The sequence below is a fragment of the Manis pentadactyla genome, chromosome 12, assembly GCF_030020395.1.
Source record: "Manis pentadactyla isolate mManPen7 chromosome 12, mManPen7.hap1, whole genome shotgun sequence".
Taxonomy (NCBI): domain Eukaryota; kingdom Metazoa; phylum Chordata; class Mammalia; order Pholidota; family Manidae; genus Manis; species Manis pentadactyla.
In genome coordinates, this window is record NC_080030.1 from 34444427 (window position 1) to 34466091 (window position 21665).

The window sequence follows — 21665 nt, forward strand, 5'->3', positions numbered from 1 at the left end:
TGGTTTCTTACATGACTAAATACTCTTACCATATGATCCAACAATTGTACTTCTAGGTATTTACCCAAAGGAGTTTGAAAACTTATTCCCACACAAAAGTCCTGCACATAGTTACTTATATCAGCTTTATTCATAATTGCCCAAAGTTGGAAGCAACCAAGATGTCCTTCAATAGGCAAATGGATAAACAAATTGTGATCTATCCAGACAATGGAATATTATTAAGTACTAAAAAGAAATGAGCTAACAAGCCATGAAAAGACATGGAAAAGTCTTAAATGCATATAACTAAGTAAAGAAGCTAATTTGAGAAGCTTACATATGATTTAAACCATATGACATTCTGGAAAAAACAAAACTATGGAGACAATCAAAATATCAGTTGTTGCCAGGAGTGGAGAGATGGGGAGGGATACGTAGGTGAAGCACAGAGGATTTTTAGGGTGTAATGAAAATCCATATGATACTATAATGATGTATATGTGTCATTAAACACTTGTCCAAACCATGGGTTTAGACTTGGTATAGAAAGTGCAACACCAAGAGTGAAATCCTAATATAAACTATGGACTAAGTGGTTATGATGTGTTGATTCAGGTTCACCAATTGTATAGCAATGTACCCTCCCATGGGGGATGTTGAAATAAGGGACACTGCATGTGTGCTAGGGAGGGTGTGAGAAATCTCTCTACCTCCCCCTCAGTTTTACTGTGCACCTAAAACTGTTCTAAAAAATTGTCTTAATAACAGTAATAAAACACTCTCTGTAACATTTATTTCCTAGTCTTATTCATCTTGATTTTCATAACGATAGTTCATAGGTAAATTTATAAATTGTATTTTATTTTCTTCTTTTTCTAATGAAGAAATAAAATAAATACAGAGAATGTGAAAAACTACTAAAGTATATAAAGCATTTGCCTTTTCCCAGTTTTGTCTTGAGCAGAGTGTTTATGATTGCTTGTGCTGCCTGCAATAAAGAAAACAGGAATAAAAAAAGCTTTAAATTCTGCTTGCCAAATAAACAAGGACTTTTGAGGGGAAAAAAGTTAAGATTCCAAGTCTAAAGTCATTTAAAATGTTTTAAAGCTAGGATTTTTTTATTGTTCAATATTTCTCTTATAGCTGAAACCAGGTTATATTACTAGTGTGTGAATTATTGCTACCAAAATGTATGTTTCTCTCGCACTTTCCATACTCAATCCTGACACCGAGAAACTGCAGTTGCTGCATTTCTCAGCTGTGGCTGCAAGAGAAAAGCAATAGCATCATTCTGCCACCACTTGCTCCTGGGGTGGCGGCTGTTTTCCAAATAAGCAGCACAAAGGATTCAACTACAGGAACAGCAGCTGCAATAAAAGTTCAGAGGAAGGTGCAGACTAACCAGGGAGAGAGGAAAGAACACTTAATTCCCAGGAATCTGAAAGGCTGTGATCCAGAATCCCACTTCAGTCCATTTCCCCGAAGCATGTCCCCCACCGGAAGGAGCTCTGCCTTCGCCTTCTTACTCTCCAAGTGCTCTGAGTTGTTCCTTCTCTCCACCACTTGGATGCTTGCTGTGTCCCAGACCCAGTGCCAGCCACCAGGATGAAGTGCCCTCTGGTGAGCACGCTAGACTAGCAGGCGATGCCAGGACCACAGAGCAAGGGTATTGAAGGGGCTAAGCACAGAGTGGAATAGAAACGAAGGGTAACCTAGAAACACTTCCCCCAGTCCTAGGGAATCAGGAAGGCCTTGAGGGCTGGGGACATGTAAGGAGAGGCATGATGGACACTTGAGGATTTGAAAGGCAAAATGAATGTCGATGATGGGAGGAAGAAGACAGTTCCTGGAGGGCAAACCACATGCCAGGGCTCAGAGCAGAGGAGAGCACAGCCTGCAGTCGGCTGCAGAAGGGCCGGGGCAGCAGGGTGGGAGGCGGAGGGCTGCAGGGCTGAGAGGGGCCTTCAGAGGCCTTGCTCAGGGTCAGGGTGCTCGGTCTGGAGGATGTAACCAGAGAAATGATATGGATAAATAGTCCATTTACATTATTTACCATTGTTGATTAGATGTTTTTGTACATTTAGAAATAAATACGGAATAACTGCCAACTTCTAGAGATTGCCTAGAAAATCCTGGGAGCACAGGTCATCTAGGGATGGTGACTCATTGTACATTTTCAAAATTATGACATGTCATCTCAGTTTCTTGCAAATTATTACCAGCTAACAGATAATTGTTTATGTACCCTTCTGTGGAGGTTGACTATATAACGGGTGGTAGGAGATTACAAAAGGAAACATTCTGTTAACAAGAAAATATTTTAACATGTTACTTTATTTATCTGAGGCCAGAAGCTGGAAAGCTTTGTCTAAGTATGAAACTAACAACTGCTGTAGATGCTTTTGTGTTCTTTCAAGCTGACGCATTAAAAGAGCATAGAAAACCTTTAGCTTCTAAAAGAAAAAAAGAATAAAAGTGAATATTGCTCTTTATAGTCTGGCTGGGCTCCAAAAATATAAAGAGAAGATACACTTAGTTTATATGCTGAGTCAATGATGTCACATAAGTGACTGCTGTTATATTGTCAGAGGGAAATCACATCGCCAGACAGTACTGGAATGGAATGGTGAAAGAAATTCAAGCAAAGTTAGCCCCATACTGGGGCAACTCATTAGTCAAATGAACCTCAGGCCTGGAGGAAAAAAGGTGACTACTGTAGTGCATGTAAAGCATGAGCCAGATTCTCCTGAAATGGCCACTAATTCCTGGGAATAAGTTAGTTATCAGGAAAAGCTGTGTCATCTGACCATTACTGGTCTCTCAGCTCACAATCAGGAAGCCTATACCAGTGGGATAAATACAACTTTGACAGCTTCCTGAATGGTTGGAGTCCAGGGCCTTTAGTGAATGCTAAGGACAAGATAATTATACACAGCTGAGAAATGCTCACCATCACAAAGCATTTGCTCTCAAAATTCTCCAGTGATGTATTATCTAGGGCACAACCCTTGGGGTGAAAGCTTTCTCCAAGATGATAAAGAAAACAAAAAATCCTTGTTTTCCAGTCTGAAAGGTAACATGAAAATTTGTCTTAGAAGTTTATTGTTCTGCTAACTTAAACAATCAACTTATTTTGAAAAGTTGATCTTTCAAAGTTGATGACCAAGAAATAATCATGGTATATATCCTTTGCTGTCACACCTCAGTCCTTTTTCTGGTGGAGGGCTGGCCAGGAAGAGTCACATAATGAACATGCTTCCAGGCTATCAAAACATTAGCGTGACTATGATGAGACCACGGGATCGTGGTGGGCAAGACTCACAGGTTTCCCATTATCTGTTGGCGTGCCCTGCGCCCGTGAGTCTGAACCCCAGCACGGGTTCTTGCTCACGTTTGCCCCTGCACTTGATTCTCTACTTTCTCCACCTGGCGAGCCCTGACCTTGTAAAACCACCATTCCAATATCCCTTCCCAAGCAGAGAGTCGCATTCGCCCATAAGATACTCATCCTCTCACGCACCATGCCTCAGTGCTCGGTGGTGAGGCATTCACCGTTTTTATTTTGTGGAAATGTTTGCTGAGGTGTCTCTTTCTCCTCCAGGCTATGGAGTCTTTCAGGGATTTTGTTTATCTCTGTGTCCCCAGCTCCTGGTCCAAGGTTGAGCAAGGAAGAAATAGCACACTTTTCTTTTCTTTTTTAATGTGTAAACATTGAGGTGGGGTGGAAATCCCTGGAAACATGGTTTTTACTTAAGGTAGATGTCAAAAACTAAGAAACTGGGGACACAGCCAGCTGGGTCCAGGGCGGAGCTGCTGCATGGGACCCTGCCTCTCGCCTCTTGCCCCGGACCGCTCTGAGCCCTTGCTTGCTTCTCAGGTAGGTGGAGGTGGGGGTGCTGGTATGTGTGTATGTGTGGGGAGGCGGGTATTCTGACTGAGTAGAGCCTGGGGTCAGCTCTTCATCTGGGCTAAGGAGGAGGAAGGGGCATCCAGACATCTGAGCAGTTCCTGCGTCGGGAGTGAAGACTGTTTCTTATTTATTTTACAAATGGAAATTTGTCCTTTTTGAGTGTCTGCACCCATTTCACCCACCCCTCGCCCCTGGCAACCACCAATCTGTTCTCTGTATCCATAAGTTTATTTTCTTGTTGTAAGATTTTTTGTGTATGTATGTAAACAAAGCCATCTCTATACGTGCATGCATTTTATAAGCATCAGTAATGACCCCAAATCTTCAGAATCATTTGAAATGTCTCCAACAACTGTCTGCTTTTATTCTTAGAGCAATAACTAGCATATAATGACTGAGTGGTGTTATAACTAAACTTCTAGTCAGACACACTGACGAACGTAGAATCCAGGTGTATAAGGGGAGGGTAAGCACTGTTATATTTGTAGCTTTTATTTTGAAATTAGACTTCTTGAAGGCATGTGCCATTAAAATGTTTGGAATTGTTTATATCTAGTATTAAAGGGAAATGTAGGAAGTGTGCATGGATTTATAAATATAGATACACATATTTCAAGTAGACTAAAACCATTCATTTGGACAGAACTAAAGGTGCCGTTGTAGTGATTAACATGATGCACTGCATCTGGAACTTCAAGGATCATCCTGTTGGATTAGTAAGAATTTAAGACAATTTTTGTTGCAGAATTGCAATTATTTATTATTCTGGGGTTCAGAAGTGCCTGAAATTTGGATTTTTTATTTTAGAAAGATTATACAATTCATACATTTTAACTTTGAAATCTCTCCAAGACTACATTTCCACCCTATCATTTTTTTTTTCATTGTAATTTTATAGTGAAAAATAATGAATAATTACACTGAATTGGACAAATATAAAATGAGATTCATGTTATGCTCCAGTTATTCATGTTGGGTTTTGCCATAAATGAAATGTAGTTTCCAAATATGAGGAAAAAAAATAAAAACTGTGTTTTCAGAGCTTTTTGGATTTTAGATTTAACTTTCGTTACCTTTTACACACTGGCCTAGGGAATAGATCTGGTTTGCCTAGACCTGAGCCAGTGGTGGACTTAGACATCCATGTCCTGGTGGATTAATACCTGACACTCTCTCTGCCGCTTAAGGATGGGTTGGCTTGGTGTGCGCACTCCCACCTGCGGTGTGCGTGTGACTATGTCCTTGGGCATGGTGGGCAGTCTTTCTTAAGGCTTTGGCAGTGGCCGGGATGTGGACAGGCAGCAACTGTCCTTCTCAGTGAAGGTCTAACTTGCTTTTTTGTGGGTGAATATTGATTTTATTTCTCCTGATAAACTTTGTACAACATCTAGAATCTTAACACCTTATTAAGAGAAAGCAAACTTGTTACTGAGCATGATAACAGACTCATTAGTTTTGGGGATTTTATTTAACTAGGTGTAACCTAATTTACAACTGGCATTGTTAAATTAGCAGAGTCTACAAGTATTATACAGCCTAACAAGTTGCATAGTGATTTTGTATCCAAAATGGAATAATTCCATGCGGGTTTACGTAGCACAAAGTGAGTCTAACACTTCAGCATGAAGGCTAAGGTGCTGGTGAAGTCACAGGGCAAGCAGGCCCTGCATGGTTCACTGACACGCTTTCCTTCTGTACCAGGCAGAGAGGATGGTGATTACGCCTTGTCAGGTTCTAACTTGAAGACAAGTGTAATATTAATGATGAAACTTTTGAATGGATAATAAGACTTAAAACTAACAGTTGCTTTTTACAAAAGAATCTGCACCCAGCCTAATGAGGAGCTGTTAGATACCGCGTGTCAGAGTAGAAAGCACCTGGGGATGCCCACTCCTCCTGCTCCCAGAGCTGTTAGGTCTGCAAGAGAGATTTAGATTCATTCTGAGTGACAAGCTCATCCTGTGGTAACTCGGCAACTGTGAGGGCATATTTGATAGACATTTAAGTTGCTTATTACTGGTTTCCTCATAAGTAGCAGTAATGTCTCTCTGTCCTCAGTTTATCTTACTTGAAAATTTGGGTGAATAGTCTTTTGACAGGCTTGAGTTTAAACTCAATGTGAATATGTATGTATTTTTATTTACTACACTTTACAGAACCCTATCTTAACGTGTCTTCTTTAATGGAGGCTGATTAGAGTGTGTCAGTGTCAACAGTGCGCGAGCTGGAGGACTCCGACCCGACTGCCTTGCCCTGCCCCCTGAGGACACACCAGTCACCCGCTGGTGCCCTCAGGTCTACCTGCCACCCCTTCTCTGCCCACCTGCCGGGCCGGCCGCGTCACGTGCCGCCTCCCAAGCCCCTTCTCCTCGTTCCTGGTTGGCCTTGTGCTGGGGAGGCATGGTGAGGATGGCGGAGCAGGGAGAGGCCAGAGCCAGGGTGCGCCTCCCTTTCTCTCTGAGGGGCACCCTGCACCTCACCCATGCTCCTGGCTCCCTGCAGATGGCCCAGCTGCTGAGCCAGGGGAAGCCACCTCCTCCCCATGTGCTCTGGTCTCAGCTGACTGGGCCCCCAGCACTGCTGATCTCAGGGGGCTTCCTGCCCCTGATTAGCTCTCTGGGCTCCTACCACCTTTGTAGCTAGACCCCATATTAAATGCCCTCATCCAAACCACCTGGCGTGGCCCTGTTTCTCTGACCTGACCCTGACCCATACAAAGGGTTGGTTACCTGTTGGAACAAACCGTAGACCTACTGCAGCTTCCCATGAAAACTGTGTGACCCTATAGTAAGAGAAAGGGATGCCTCCTTTGGGGTCTATTAACTAAGAAGGATTTGGAAACTAACATAAACATCAACTCTTGTAACAATAGACAATGGTATTTTATTTGGAAAACATAATGGTTAAGCAAGTAATTAACTTGAGGAAGTTCAGTAGAAGTTGTTAGATGCTTCATGAGCAAAAGAGAAGTTGGGTCTCGATGTTGGTTTTTTTTATTTTTTCTGGTTTGTGAAACTAGACGGTGGTTGAGCCAAGCAGGTAGTTTCCAGATAGTAGTTGTGAGCTACATTTATAGAAATTAGGAATACACTAGTTGTGTTTGGAGTTGTCTAACCTCGAATTCCATAAGCCTTATACAACTGGGTTCTTGGTATGAATCTAATATTTGTATTTTGCTGGTGTATTTATTCATTTCCATACTTATTGTTTTCCCCTCTGTGGAAGACATTGGTAATGAGTCCTGAACCAGTTGGCAGAGCGGAGTGAGGAGAAAGGAGGGTGGCTTCTGGAATGCCAGCAAGAGCTGACCTGAAATGTATACAGAACTTTGATTTACATGGGTCTGATTCAGTTAGTGGGCCAGGCCTCTGTGATGCAAAATGAAAGGACAGATGAGTTACGAAAAAATATAACAAAGTGTGAAGGAAAAGAAAGATTCATGGCCTTGTCCAGAAAGATGGTAAAAATGTGAGTATGCCTCTGTGAGCTTAAAGAATACAACTCTGTTGGATTTTGGATTTTCTATTTAATACTAATAAGGTGGAAAACACATAGCACTTAACAGGTCATGATATAAAGTCAAACACATTAAAGTCATATTCTAGGACTTCTTTTCCTTTTTAAAATATAGTTTACACTGTAATTTGAAAACAATAAAAAAGATACCATTTACTGCCATAGTCTTTAGCTCCATAGCTAATTATGGCTCCCCAGAATTGACTGAATGGATCCAAAGGAAATGAGCCAGTAAGTGGGGAACTGCAGTGCCTGGCTGGGTGGAAGAATTCATTTAACAGGATGTGAGCTTTTTATTTATTTTATTTTTTATTTTTCGTAGCTGTGATCTGGCATTTGTAAAATGTGGTGTGGCCCCTTTGAGAATCTTTATTTGCTCACAGTTCAGGATGCTGTACCACCCACACTTAGACAGATAAGCTCCGTAATGAATGAGAACGTTTCCCTGCAGACATAGAAGTAACTCTACTGGTGAAATCTCAGCACCCACTGGGTCTAGAGTAATGCCAACTAGAGTAGCCTGGCCCTGGGGCATGACTGCTGTCCCCCCACTCCAAGCTCTCAGTGTTTCCTGGGCCTCTGTGGGGAGCAGACTGCGGCACGCCCCTGATGACCGGCCCGCACAGTGGTGTCAGCTTTTGGACCATGCGGTGTGACGCTAGCTCAATGACTTTCCAGCATTGGCTTCCCTGTTTTTTTAACCTGAACAATCAAGAAAAACAAAACACAGAAAGGCAGAATTCACAGACAATCACTCCAAAGGAATGATTCAGCTGTCTTTGAGAGACAACCATGTATAGGCAAGCTGATGCCCAAGATAGAGTGTTTTTGAAAAGGGTCTTCTTGTGTTTTGTTTTTACTGTTTGTGTGTTCTGACTACAGACTGGAAATATCAGAAAGATCTTGAAAATCCTAGCCTATTGATGGTACAGAGCAGCTAATGACCAGATCTCAGTCTGTAAGAAAATGCATCATTACTGTGGGGAGCAGTCCCCCAGGGCTTCTTAGGTTTCTGCACATCTGTGAGGGTGGTGCTCACTGCCCTTTTGTCTGGGTGAACTTTTTGAGAGAGTTGTAGAGAAGATTTGCTTTTTATCCAGTATAATAAACACAGTGTCTCCCTTTGGGATGAAAGGGAGGTTTGCTTACAGATCCTTATGAAAGATTCATGATCACCACACTTGGGGTCCTTACCTGGGATGCAGATGTATAGCATCCAGCCTAGTTCACCCGCTTCATCCTGAGGCAGTGAGGATACAGGACACTTGCATCATCCTGGTGTCCATGCTGCTTTCTGCCTGGACTCTGAGTCATGCCGTCCTGTGTCTCTGACCCGTGGGTCTTGTGTCCTCTGCCTGCATCCGTGAGACCACAGCAGACTGATCTGGTAGCTTTCCAGCTGAGCAGTCAGGGACACTTCTCCATTCTTGCAAATTACTCCACTACTCTAGGAGAACCTCCTTTCATTACAAATTAGCAGAGAAAGTGCAGAAATTCACTGACAAGACATACATATTTAACATAATATTGTATGTTATATATAATATATATTATAGAGTTGGTAATTTGTACTTTCATGTTATCACACCATATGAATGAATGGAATTTTCCAAATATCTGTGGCTTCTTACACTATTACCCATAAACATCCCCCCTACTCCAGCCAATGAAAGGATTTTTACTTTTATCTGGCTGAATTTTATCTGGTGTTAGAACAGTTTATGATTTGTTAGCTGAATGTCTACCAGTAGCTTTCTGCAAGCTAAGAAAAAATATAAATATCTATTTTTCTGTATATGGAATACATTCTCCATAGTCCAGCCAACTCAGCTACTTTAAAGGAATTTGTGATATGAGTGAGAATTTTTTCACATCTGCAAAACACAGTCAGTTGCTCAGAGCATTTCATAAGGGTCACTTATGTCCTTCAAACCCTTTATTTTGGTGGTCAGGAATTGCTTTAAATCTTTTTTCAATACTCTTGAACTTTGAAGGATTTGTAAAATTACAAAAGATTGAGTGAAAAAAATAGGTTGTATGTTAAAAGAGAAAAGAACCAGTCAGTATGATTTCCGTGCTGCTCCAGGAGAGACGTGGGCTCATGGGCAGGGCTCCACAGATACACCGCACAGCCGCCGGTCAGATGCACCCAGCAACGCCCCCCCCCCACCTTAGAGCAAAGCTACTGCTGCACCCTCACCTCTGTAGATGAGGACTGCAGGCAGGGGGCTCAGCTTCTATGCCACTCGCCCCAAATAGGATAGGTCTGGCCAACTAGCAGTTACATCATCTGGAATCAGTAAGACACTTGCAGTTAAGAACATCCTGGGATCTAAAAACCTGGTTTGGGGATACTTCTCTGTTTAGTTGTACCCCTCAGATTTTTAGAGTTCACATTACCTGAGATACAGTATTATTTTCAGATGCCTTCAATGAGGTGCATTACAGCTATTGTCTTCTGAGAATAAGCAGTCTCTTTACCACTAATGTTGGCGGAACTCAATGGTTCTCGAAAGTGTGGTCGCTGGAGCTGTATTTGTATCGTCACCTGGCAGTGTGTTAGAAATGCAATACTTGGCCTCTCCAAAATTACTGAATTGAAAATCCTGGTGTGGGGGGGCCAGCTTCCTGGTTTAACAAGCCCCCCACCAGGTGCTTCTGATGCACTGGGGTCGGGGGCCCACAAGTGTCGCTCACTGCATTTCAGAAAAAAGAATGAAATTTGCTTAGTAGGAAAAGAATAAATTAAAGGTGGTTTAAGTATATAGAGGGACACTGGTAGCATTTACTGAATAAATGTATTGATTTTTCATTTAAGAAAATATATCTAATGCCTATTCTATGCCAGGCACTGTTAGAATGTCAATATAAATGAGGCATTCCACACTATCTCAGGGTCTGTTGCAGGGGTGGACAATCTATAACCTGTGGGCAAAATACAATTTTCCAAATGTTTTTATAAATAAAGTTGTACTGGGACATAACCATATCTGTTCATTTCCATATGGTCTGCTTTTAGGCTATAAACTACAATGCAGAGTTGAGAAGTGTGGCAAAGGCCATATATATGTTTGGCCAAGCACATTTAATGTCTGAAGCTATAATAAGAGCTTGTTGACACGAGCTCTAGTGTTTAAGAGGGAATACTTTCCACATCCCAAGTAGTTACTCACAAATGGAACTGAGGAATAAATGTGGTGTTCCATTGTTCTTCTGTCGCCCAGTGAAATGTTTTTATTGAATTTTTGCAGTAGCAGAAAATTTAGCTCCATGGATGTTATTATCATGGAAAGTGTAGAAACTGTTTGGTAAGAAGCAGAGCAATCATTGGTGAAATGCCTTAGTGTTTGAAGGGTAGAGGGGTGGGTGAACAGATACAAAAATGAAAGAAGAAATGAAGGAAAATGAGAAGAAGGTTTTGGTTGAGAAGTGAGAATATTGTCAATCAAAAGAATGTGGCTTACATGAAAAAGCTAAAATAAAGGAGAATGTGCAGGGCAAGGCTGGGAAAACCAACGAGGTAAGAGGTACATGTCTAGGACACTCCCAGCTGCCTGGCATAGGGAGTGCAGTTGTCTCCCAAGCAATTCTGGGGATGCTCAAGAGGTGCAAAAAGGCACAAGGCTCTCGACTGGGCTGGAAAGAGTCGGACTCTGCTGCTCTGTGCGTCTGCAGGCACTCGCCTGCTTATTTATAGTAGGGGTCCCTAGATTCCTCCTACTGTATTACATTCTTGCTGCTGACTGACCAACTGTAGCAAAACACCAAGCTCCCCTTTAGGAAGCTGGGGTTACTTCCTGGCTTCACCTCTGATTGTCTGACTTTGTGCAAATCCTTTCATGGCTTAGCATCGCCCTTTCCTCAGGTGCGAGATACTATTTCAGGCTTCCTCCTGCATTTACATTGTGTTGTTCTGCTGGACTCACTTATCTCTGAGGGGCTTTGCTAAGCCCAGGACACAGAGTGTTTCCCCAGATCCATGGCTAAAAGAGCAAAGGAAGGGGAAGACCAGCACAGGCAGGCAGGCTCTTCTAGAAAGGGAGTAGTTGACTAGTTCGGCAAAAGCACATGAGTTTCTCTCAAAAGATTCAGTGCTGTTATTTCTAGCTCATACCTAATGATAGATCTCTTCTGTTAGGAAAATTGAAGTTCCTATGGCCAGGATCCGCACCTGACCCTAAACTACTTGATGATGTAACTGGCCTACTGCTAGGCTCCTGCTTCCACAACCAGAGGCAGTGAGCTTTTATTGACTGAGTCCCTGTGTAAAGAGCCCTGTCCAGTGCTCTGGGGGGAGGCAGAGACGGAGGAGGATTAGGGACCTGCAGACTGCTAGATGCAGACATAATTCTAGTGCTTTACCTGCCACAATGGGAATAAAGCTGGGTAATAAACCCTTTTACCCAAGAACATTCCAGTGTCATTCCTCGGTCTCACTGAGTCCATAGTGAACTTGGCCAGGGCTGAAACCCTCAGACAAGACATCTTCTCTTGCCTGAAATCTGCATACTATGGAAATGTTTAGAGAGCAAATGGCCAGCTGGGTGCCCCATCTGTGACTGCATTTCTCATTCTTTCAGGAATTTTTCTTTAAATGTGGAACCCACCCGACCTCTGACAAGGAAACATCAGTAGCTTTGAACCTGATCACAGCAAATAGTCGAGACATCAGCTGCATAACATGTACAGACGTCAGGTAAGGATCTGAAAACATCGTCTTTCCCACTAGCTTCCTCCCCCAGGAACCTTCCTCAGGCGTTTCTCTTTCTTGAGGAGTGTCTGCTTTAATGGGATGCTCTCTGCCCGATTTGGCTGTGCCTTAATGTGGCGGAACTACGTAAGATGCCAAATCCTTTGTGTAGTCAGTAGTCAGATAGCCCCCTAGGATTTAAGTGTGGTTACATATGTCTAAAATCAGAGTAATCTGAGTTTATAGCAAAATATAACCATATGTATTGATAACAGTGAGTTCTAAAATTAAAACATGATGCTAAAGTTAGGAATGCAATAACAATTTATGACCAAAATTTATTCTTAGAATATATGATCCATAATATTTTATTTTAAAAATATCTTTTTCATACACTCTATTCTTCCACATAATTGTCTGTATTGATATTGGAGTTTCACATGTATTCATACCCCCCAATTAAAAGCAGGTAGCTAGTTTTGGACCTGGTTATTTCTAATCTCAGTGAATATAATGAAAGAAAAAATGTGGACATTGTCTTTAAAGAAAAAAGTAATGACTAGATTTGAATTATAGTTTAGGAGCTAAGGACAAAGTAGAGGAACCTGAGTCTGTGTAATTGGTAAAATAGATAGTTGAGAAGAATTCCTTACTCTATACCATTCAAATGAATGGTGTAAAAGAAATTAACTTTATTACGTATTATCTGAAATTGGCTAGAATCTCAAACTGCAATATCAGGGGTCTTAGCCCTGATATTAGGAAGAACCTTTAGTGACATGCCAAAATAAATTAATGAATAAAATCAAAGAATATTTTTGTTTTAAACTTTTCAGCAAAGACAGTTGTTTGCCCTAGGCATTTAAGTGTTGTCTCTCTTTGGCCTTTGGGGCTATATTAGATATCCTCTTAAACTTACCTGAAACTATGGTTTCAGAATCAGCATTAATACTTCTAACATGGTACTTCTATTCTTTAATAAACTTAAATTAAAATACTGATGAATAAAAGCCTAAAAACTTTAACAACATCTGTTGAACAAATTTGTTTCTAAGAAGGAATAAAAATGAGGCTTGTTTTTCTTTTGCTACATGCTTCCTGTTGTGGCAGGAAATGCCACAGTATTGCCTAAAAGGCAGCATTTCATGCCTTGGCAAGGTGAATGATTGCAATAGCTAATGCTTTCAACATGCAAGAAAAAACAGCCGATTCTTCTGGTATTTCAGGAAAGGAACTGGGAAGGCTAAAAATGAGGGCTCATTGGCTTTGCAAGCACTAGATAATTCAAATCACTTTCCAATTTTTCAATGAGAAATTCAAAACACTTTTCTGTAAGTCAGAATGCAGCTCACCAGCCAATAAACCAATATTTTAAACCTTCCATTAAAGTTGGTAGAGATGGTATTTAAAAGAGGTAGTGTTGATCATATTATCTTATGAGCATTGCCCTCCATATATCCTATGTCTAAGCTGCCACCTTAATATTAATAACTCAAAACATCTTTGGAAGGAAACAAACTGCCTCCAAAATATACAGGGAGATAATTACTAAAAAACAATATTGTGTGTTGTGATAAAAACTTTCTGATTATTACTTTTGGGGAATTTTATAAATAAAATCTACTATATTCAGTTAGACTAAATTATGTTTACATAATGAACCACTTGATTAAACAAAGCCCTTAGTATAAGGCATCAGAAGAACACCCTATATATGCAAGAAAGAAAACAACCCTTTCTTCTTACATCAGCTGATTCATGCATAGAGATATAGTAAAAACCTGCATGAAGACACCCCAGTACTTTATGTTTACTTTGCTGAATAGTGTTTCTTGCTAATGCTTTCTTTTCTAATTTAGAAGTAAATCACTTATCAAAAAATGTAAGAAATGGTTGCCTTCATGGTTAGTAAGGTTTTGGTTTAAACTTTTTTCTAGTATGTTTGTTTCCTATTTGGATATTCTCCTTTGTGAGGTGTCTATTGAAGTACTTTGTCCATTTTTACATCAGATTCTTTGTTTCCATGTTAAGAGAGTTTTTTGTATATTTTGGAAAGTAGTCCTTTAGCAAATTTGTGTTTTGCCAATATTTTATCCCCATCTGTGGCTTGTCTTATAATCTTGAAATTGTCATTTGCAAAGAAAAGTTTTTGATTTTAATGAAGTCCAACTTATTTCTTTCTTTCATGGATTGAGCCTTTGGTATTATATCTAAAAAGTTGTGTCATACCCAAGGTCCTCAAGGTTTTCTCCTGTGTTATTTTCTAGGAGTTTTATTGTTTTGCATTTTACATGTAGGTCTAAGATCCATTTTGAGTTAATGTTTGTGAAGGGTATAAGGTCCATCCATGTCTAGGTTCACGTTTTGTATGCAGATGTCCAGTTGTCCCAGCATCGTAGTTGAAAAGACTATCTTTGTTCCACTGTATTGCTTTCTCTCTTTTGTCAAAGATCAGTTGCCTATATTTATGGGCTCTATTTCATGGCTCTCTATTCTGTCCCATTGGTCTATTTATCTATTCTTGTACCAATACTACTCTATCTTAATTACTGTAGCTTTACAGTAGGTCTTGAAGTCAGGAGTGTTAGTCCTTCAGCTTTGTTCTTCTCCTTGAATATTGTGTTGGCTATTCTGATAATGTTGCTTCTCCATGAATCATTGTGTAAAATAACTGGCTGGGATTGTTATTGGAAGTTCACTGAATCTACAAATCATGTTGAGAAGAACTGACATCCTAAGAATATTGAGTCTTCCTATCCATGAACACAAAGTATCTCTCTGATTATTTAGTTATTTGATTTCACTCATCAGAGTCTTGAAATTTTTCTTATATAGGTTTTGCATATATTTTGTTAGATATATACCTAAGTATTTCATTTGAGGGTTTTCTAAGTAAATGGTATTGGGTAAAATCCCACTTGTCCATTGTTTGTGTATGAGAAAGTGACTGAATTTTAACCTTTTTCCTTGCAACCTTGCTATAAACACCTATTTGTAGGAATTATTTTGTGTGTTCTTTCATATTTTCTGCATAGATTTTCATGTCATCTGTGAGCAGACACAGTTTTATATCTACCTTCCCAATCTATATACCTTTAGTCCTTTTCTCACCTTATTGCATTAGCAAGGGCTTCCAGTGTGTGTAGTAAAGCGTGGTGAGAGGATATCCTTGTCTTGATCTTAGTGAGGAAGTTTTGAGTTTCTCACCATTAAGTATTATTTTAGCTGTAGGTTTATTGTAAATTGAGTTTTTCAAGTTGAGGGGATTCCCTTTGATTCCTAGTTTACTGAGAAGTTTTATCATAAATGGGTGTTATATTTTGTCAAATTTTTTTTCTGCATCTATTGATATTATCATGTGATTTTTTCTTTCTTTGTTTATCTGATGGATTTTATTAGTTTATTTTTTAATGTTAGATCAGCCTTGTATACCTGGTATAAATCTCACTTTACCATTTTGTAAAATTATTTTTATGTTTTTTAAAAATTTATTTGCTAGTATTTTGTTAAGGATTTTTGTATCTATATTTGTAAGAGATACTGGTCTGCAGTTTTCTTTTCTTGTATTTTCTTTGGTTTTGGTATTAAAGTAAAGCCAGCCCCATGAGGGAGTTAGGAAATATTCATTCTATTTCTGCCTCTGAAAGAGATTGTAGCAAATGAGGACACAGTAAAAGCTCCATTTATTTTTGTGCTTTGCAAACATGTTTTTTATAAAAAGATTAATATCACTTTCATCTACCTTCTTAATAATAACTCTTAACAACCATATAATAACTTATATTCAAGGATCTCCAATCCCACTAAGCTAATTTTTTGACCTTAGGAAAATAATATAATCTCTTAGGCCTTCAGGTTCTTCTTATAAAATCTAAGAATTGAAGTAGGTAATCTATAGGGCTCTGACTGGTTCTTAAAGTCAGAAAAAGATAGCAACAGTACTTGTTCACAGCTTATAAATTGATTTTGTCTTTTGAGAAAACACACATTTGTGGTCCTGTCTGCTGACAGATGCAGAAATAAAAGATGAGGTTTTTGATGATACTGCCTTCTGGACTACACATACGGGGCTGTAGTATGTAGAAAAATAGATATATGCTACTCATTTCCAGATGTTAAACTTAAATTTTCAGCTACATGGTTTGTGTTCTTTAACTTTGTATTTAAAATATTGTACCCTCTCTTAAAAAATTGAATTATTCGAGAGCCCATGCATCCAGAGAGGTCTTATGTGAACTGGCAGTTTCCCTCCTGCCATCCAGCCTCTCAGTCCCCTCTACTTATCTGTAGTTGTGAGTTGATCTTTATCCACCCAAGATTATGAGTGGATAGTCTTAAGTTTATGAGTACAAAGTAATGAATCAAACAAAAAGTAAAAACTTAAGCCAAGAGCAGAAAGTACAACACTAAAAGGCACAGTGGCTGCATCATTAAGTATTTCCAATAGAAATTGCATCAGCAAGGTTCATTCCTGGATACCTCAGTTTGACTCAGGTATAACAACATTCAGTCAAATAAAAGTGACATGGGCAAAGTCATGGTGAGACTTGTACTTTGTCCCCAACCAGTCCGCCCCAATTTAGGATTCCCCCAATGGGAAAAACAGTATTTCTGCTCCTTGAATCTTATTTTACAATATAATTATTCTTAAATTTAAAGATGTAGAATCTGAAAACATACAAAATAGAAAAGTCATTACTGTGATATCATTGACAAAAAGAAAAAAAACATCCCCACTGCTTATCAACTTCTCAGGCTGCCTGGTACATCCCTGTGCTTCCGTTTACCTTTATTCATTGTTCCCAGTTGACAAAGCTGAAGACAAACTAAAATTCATTGTTCCCAGTTGACAAAGCTGAAGACAAACTAAAAAAATAGTTTGACTGTGGTTTGCACAGTCAAAATTTAACCTTCCAGAAATAAAACCCATTAAATCTAAGAAGTGGTACTATCTTATAATTTTCCTCAACTCTTCCAATAAAGACTTCGTTTTTTGATGTCATTGTTGTTTGATATAATGGTTTTGTAATTTTCTGGCTTTCAATTTGCCTTAAAATAAAATTCATACTTCCTATTAAAGCAACAGGACCTTGGATTGTAGACTTAAAAGATTCACTTGGGCTTGGAGATTAGTAAAGATTTATTCCAAAGTCCATTTGTACTTGTTCTTGGTGTTCCTTGGGGAGAGCGATTTAACCATCATCTGACAGTTCTTGGTATACATTCATTTAACAAAGATAAGCAATGGGGATCAGCTGCTCCCCTCTGAATGCATTTGTTCCATCTTAGGCTTTCTTCACAACTCACATTTTAATTTTGGTTATATTTGGCATTTATTTTACAATTTAGAATTAATATATACATTGTTTCTGTCTAAATTTTGAGACATTGCTTAATGGCTGCCTTGTATCAGCTTAACCCTTCCTGACACTTTGGCGTCCGATGGGAACTGACGGTGTCATCCAGTCATCAGGTTCCAAAGAGCATTGTCAGAGACCAGATACAGAATCTAACTGAGGTTTTAACATAGGCTTCTTCAGGAAGTGGCTTTATTTCTGTAATGGAAAATGTGTTAGAATTCTTTTTTGTCTGTTTCTTAGCACTAGAGACCTTCTTAGTGCATACGGATCTATATATTTCTCCTGTTAGATCCAGATGGTTATACACTCCCAGGTGATATAACATGCCAGGAACAAAAGATACTTTCATTTAAGTATGTCCACTTTACATAGCATTATAGAGAAAGGTAAATAGGAATACCGCTATTACAGTAAACAGGAGCATGCTATATAGTGGAATGGGGTATCTTATAACTTTTTAAGATGACAGGGGGAACTTCAAAAATATCTTCTAGTTTGAAGCAGGCTACTTCACACTGTGCTGCAGACCTCATGGCAGTGAGTAGCCTCCTCTTATCCCAAGTGATTCCTCCCCAAGGAAGTGTGTCCCAGTCCCAGTCTGATCCAAGCTCGGCAGAGTGCTGCTGCAAACAAACACTGCCTGCCAGGAGCACCGTCCCCTAGGGCAAAGTCTCCCACACAGATGATCCTGTTACCTCCTCTGATATTCTAAGGCAGTGCTCAGTGACTGCAGTGCTTTACCTAAATTCATTTCAGATTATTTGAGTATCTGTCATCCATACATCTGGTCATACCACAATTTGCTGGCTGGAACCAGCCTACACAGCCATGTCTTGTATGGTTGGCACTGTTTTTCTCTTATCACACTTTACCTCCCCTCACAGTCCCAGTTTTCTCTGTACAGTGAAAGGCATGACTGTCTGGTGAGGTGTAAAGGAGGTTTGCCATGTGCGAGGAAAATACTAGCAGTAAAATGTGATACAGTGACTGTTCAGACTCCAGGAAGAGTTGAAAACAGCTGCACCCAAGTCCGTCTGCTTTCCTAAGGCACAGGCTGCTTGAAGGGCCAAGTCCAAACCTGACTGGTGTGCAGGCATGACTGATGCCACCATGTTTCCCACCAGCCTTTGCATGCAAGAGATTTAAACAAATGTTTGCTGATTTGAACTAGTCTGTCTCATGTCTCATGCAAAAAACGGAAAGCAAGTTTCTTTATACATGGAATGCTCTCCTTTTAAAAGATCCCTTCTGAATTTAATGAGAGTTTCCAAAACAGAATTAAATAAAATTAAATAAATTAGTCCAAAATCAATGGAGAGTTTTAAAGCTTTATGAGGAATAAGGGGAAAAGTCAAAATTTGAAGTCCAACTCAAAGGATATAGATTAGTCAGCTCTGTGGCTTGGGGTCAGTTACTTGTGAAAACAGAAGAACTTTTTTTTATCAACATTGATACTTTGAAATGTGAGCCATGTCAGTCAGTGACCTTCATTTCTCCTGCGGTGAGTCCTGGAGATTTCAGATGCATACAGCTGCACCAGCAGGGTTTCCTGGAGGTGGTGCAGATGCTGGTGCCTGAAATTCAAACGCCTCGTCTTTTCATTTAGCTGTCACTGTGGGGGCTCAGCAGCCCCCGCTGGTGCTAGTAGGACAATATTGCAAATCCTCCCGGACTAATTTTGTTTTTGTTAAGGTCAACATTGTATGTTGTAACATCTGGATTGTAAGCAGTTCATTTTCTGGTAGTGAATGTTAAGACGCTCTATGCCTAAAGCCTCCAAGTGGCCTTGGCTGGGACTATGTTGACAGTCCAGCATTACTTTCAAGATCCATTTTTGTTGGAAATAAATGGCCATGTCATCTTTAAATAACACATTTTTTACTTAAAAAAATACTGTAAGCCACTTGTGCATTTGTTTTTAATTGCAATTTTATTCTTGTAATTAGCCATTGATTATCAATTTGATGAGAGGAGAAATTATTTCCATTGCAGATAATATGTGCATCAATTCATCCTTAGAAAGTGTAAACTGCTGGGACATTTTTTAGTGGTGAGCAATGACATGATCTACCTAGACCTCTATACATATTGCATGTGTAGCTATTGTTTCCCATGACATTGAGAATTAAGTATGTGCAGATTTGTCCTTTGTGGCTTCCCCATCTTGTAGAGCTATTTGCAACCAAATAAACAAAAGTCTCAATAACCTGGAATATAAGCATAGGTATTTATTGAAATACAGGTCATGATGTGTTGATTCTGTGTCTTGTTAATTTGGCAAAGAAAAACATGGGCTCAAATCTTGTATCTGAAGTGTACCGGGAACGGAATTTGAAAAGCTTCTTGATCCAGATGTATATTTTCACCACACTGAGGGCTACTTAAGAGCTATCATGATAGTTCCTACACCATCACACCGGCACATTAACGTGCAGAAGTGCACACACAGATATCAGCGTCCTGTAACATCAGTATCACAGGCAAAGCAATTCTGTGCAGGCATCTGTGATCCTTAACATCTCCTCTATCATCAGAGATTACTTAGAAGTCAATCAATCTGTTCACTCAATAGATATTTATTGAGCTCATCTGTCACTCAAGGACCTGTTCGAGGTGCTTCAGGCTGAGATAAAGAGTTTCTCGCAGGATGCAGGGAGAGCAGATGACAGCCCACACCGGCAGCAGCCAGTGGTGTGGGGAGGGGTGCATTCAGGCCAGACACAGCTCGAGATCGTCCCTCAAGGCATTCTCAGCCTGTCATTGCTATGAAGCAGAGACCTAGACTTGTTTCTTTAGGCTAGGTCTTCCCAGGGATTCTTTGAACTTAAGACAGCATTTTTAAAAGTACACAGAGTAGTATGTGTGTGCTTAATCAGGGCAAGCACCAAATTGTCACTCACTCCTATTTTTTCATATCCAGTCAGCTAGATATCGACATCATCTGCTTGCTGATGCACCTCCACCTTGCATATTCCCTGGAAAAGATGAGGCCTTGACCCTTGACCCCAAAGCCAAACTCTGACACCTGGTGGTGTCATTGTCGGTCTCCACCATTGGTTCCTTATCCTGAGCCAAATGAATATGTATTTCGTGGTATTTTCAGACTGTGTTGGGCTGTTTTCATATGCTCAGGCCAGACCCATCTGTATGCCAGGATAATCAGACGCAAAAATGTATCCCACAAGGCTAGGACTACCCAGAACAAAGTAGCCCTGAGAATTTATTTCTGATGCTCTGTTGCCATTTGTAAGGTATTTTGCATGTATGTTGATCCTTACTTTGCTTCCCTGAGATAAACTTTATACCCACTTTGTAGATGGGAAAAATAAGGTACAAAGAGATTACCTTACTCACCTTGCCAAAGGTCTCATCACTCTTAACATGGTGAGAGCGGGTAGATGAGTGTTTGCTCCATGATAATACTGACAGCAAAACCGCTGCCCTTAGCTACAGTCCTGGGCGGCCTCAGGAAAAGTTCATCGCCTCAAAAAAGTGAGATCATTAATTGTAGGAAAAGAAAGGAATTGTAGCTAGAAGATCGGGATGGGTCAAAGAGGGGTGGTTTAATGTAAGTTAAATGCCAAGGGGGCGGCTGCAGAGTCATGGCTGTCGGTTTCTTTGGGATTAATGACACTCCTGCTTATTAAGTAGGCTGCAAATGAGGGGCATGAGGAGTAATTCTAGTCTGAGGTTTTGTGAGGATGTTTGCTCCTGCAGAGGTGGCGCTGTGTAGGTTCCCCCTGCGTAACAGAGAAGCTGTTCCAAGGAGTGTGGGGGAGGCCCAGGACAGAAAGGCGGGAGGCTGCAGGGGCAGCAGTGGTGGGCGGGCGAAAAGCGGTGGCACCTGCTGTGGAGGTCATTGCCGGGCACCCGGGTGCAGAGAGCAGACCTGGGGCAGATATGGCCACGCTGGCCAACAGCAGACTCTGAGCCCTGCTCACTGAGACATCACCCGCCAGCCTCAAGGGAAGGTGGTCCGGTCTGAGGGCACAGGGAGGGCATGCCCTGGGCGATAAGCAGGGGTACCTCTCAGCCATTTTAATCCTTGCTCCCTTTTAATATCTGTGCCATTTAATAATCTGATTTCTGTTGTTTGTGGCTTCCCACCTACAGAAGTATTTCACCCCACTGTCCTATCTTTAGTCTGTCTCAGGAAAGTTGTAAGTAGGGTTCCCGATATAAAGTCACATTATTAAGCCACATACCC

At 40.4% G+C, this 21665-nt stretch overlaps 1 protein-coding gene across 3 annotated transcripts in view; it reads left to right on the forward strand.

Annotated features, from left to right (window-relative positions):
• Nucleotides 1-21665, forward strand: part of PRKN (parkin RBR E3 ubiquitin protein ligase) — a 1272120-nt gene that overhangs the window by 704193 nt on the left and 546262 nt on the right. For all 3 annotated transcript variants that reach the window (XM_036886760.2, XM_036886759.2, XM_036886761.2), the window contains exon 6: nucleotides 11989-12104. In XM_036886760.2, coding sequence (XP_036742655.2) covers nucleotides 11989-12104 — 116 coding nt within the window. The remainder of the gene's footprint in view (nucleotides 1-11988; nucleotides 12105-21665) is intronic.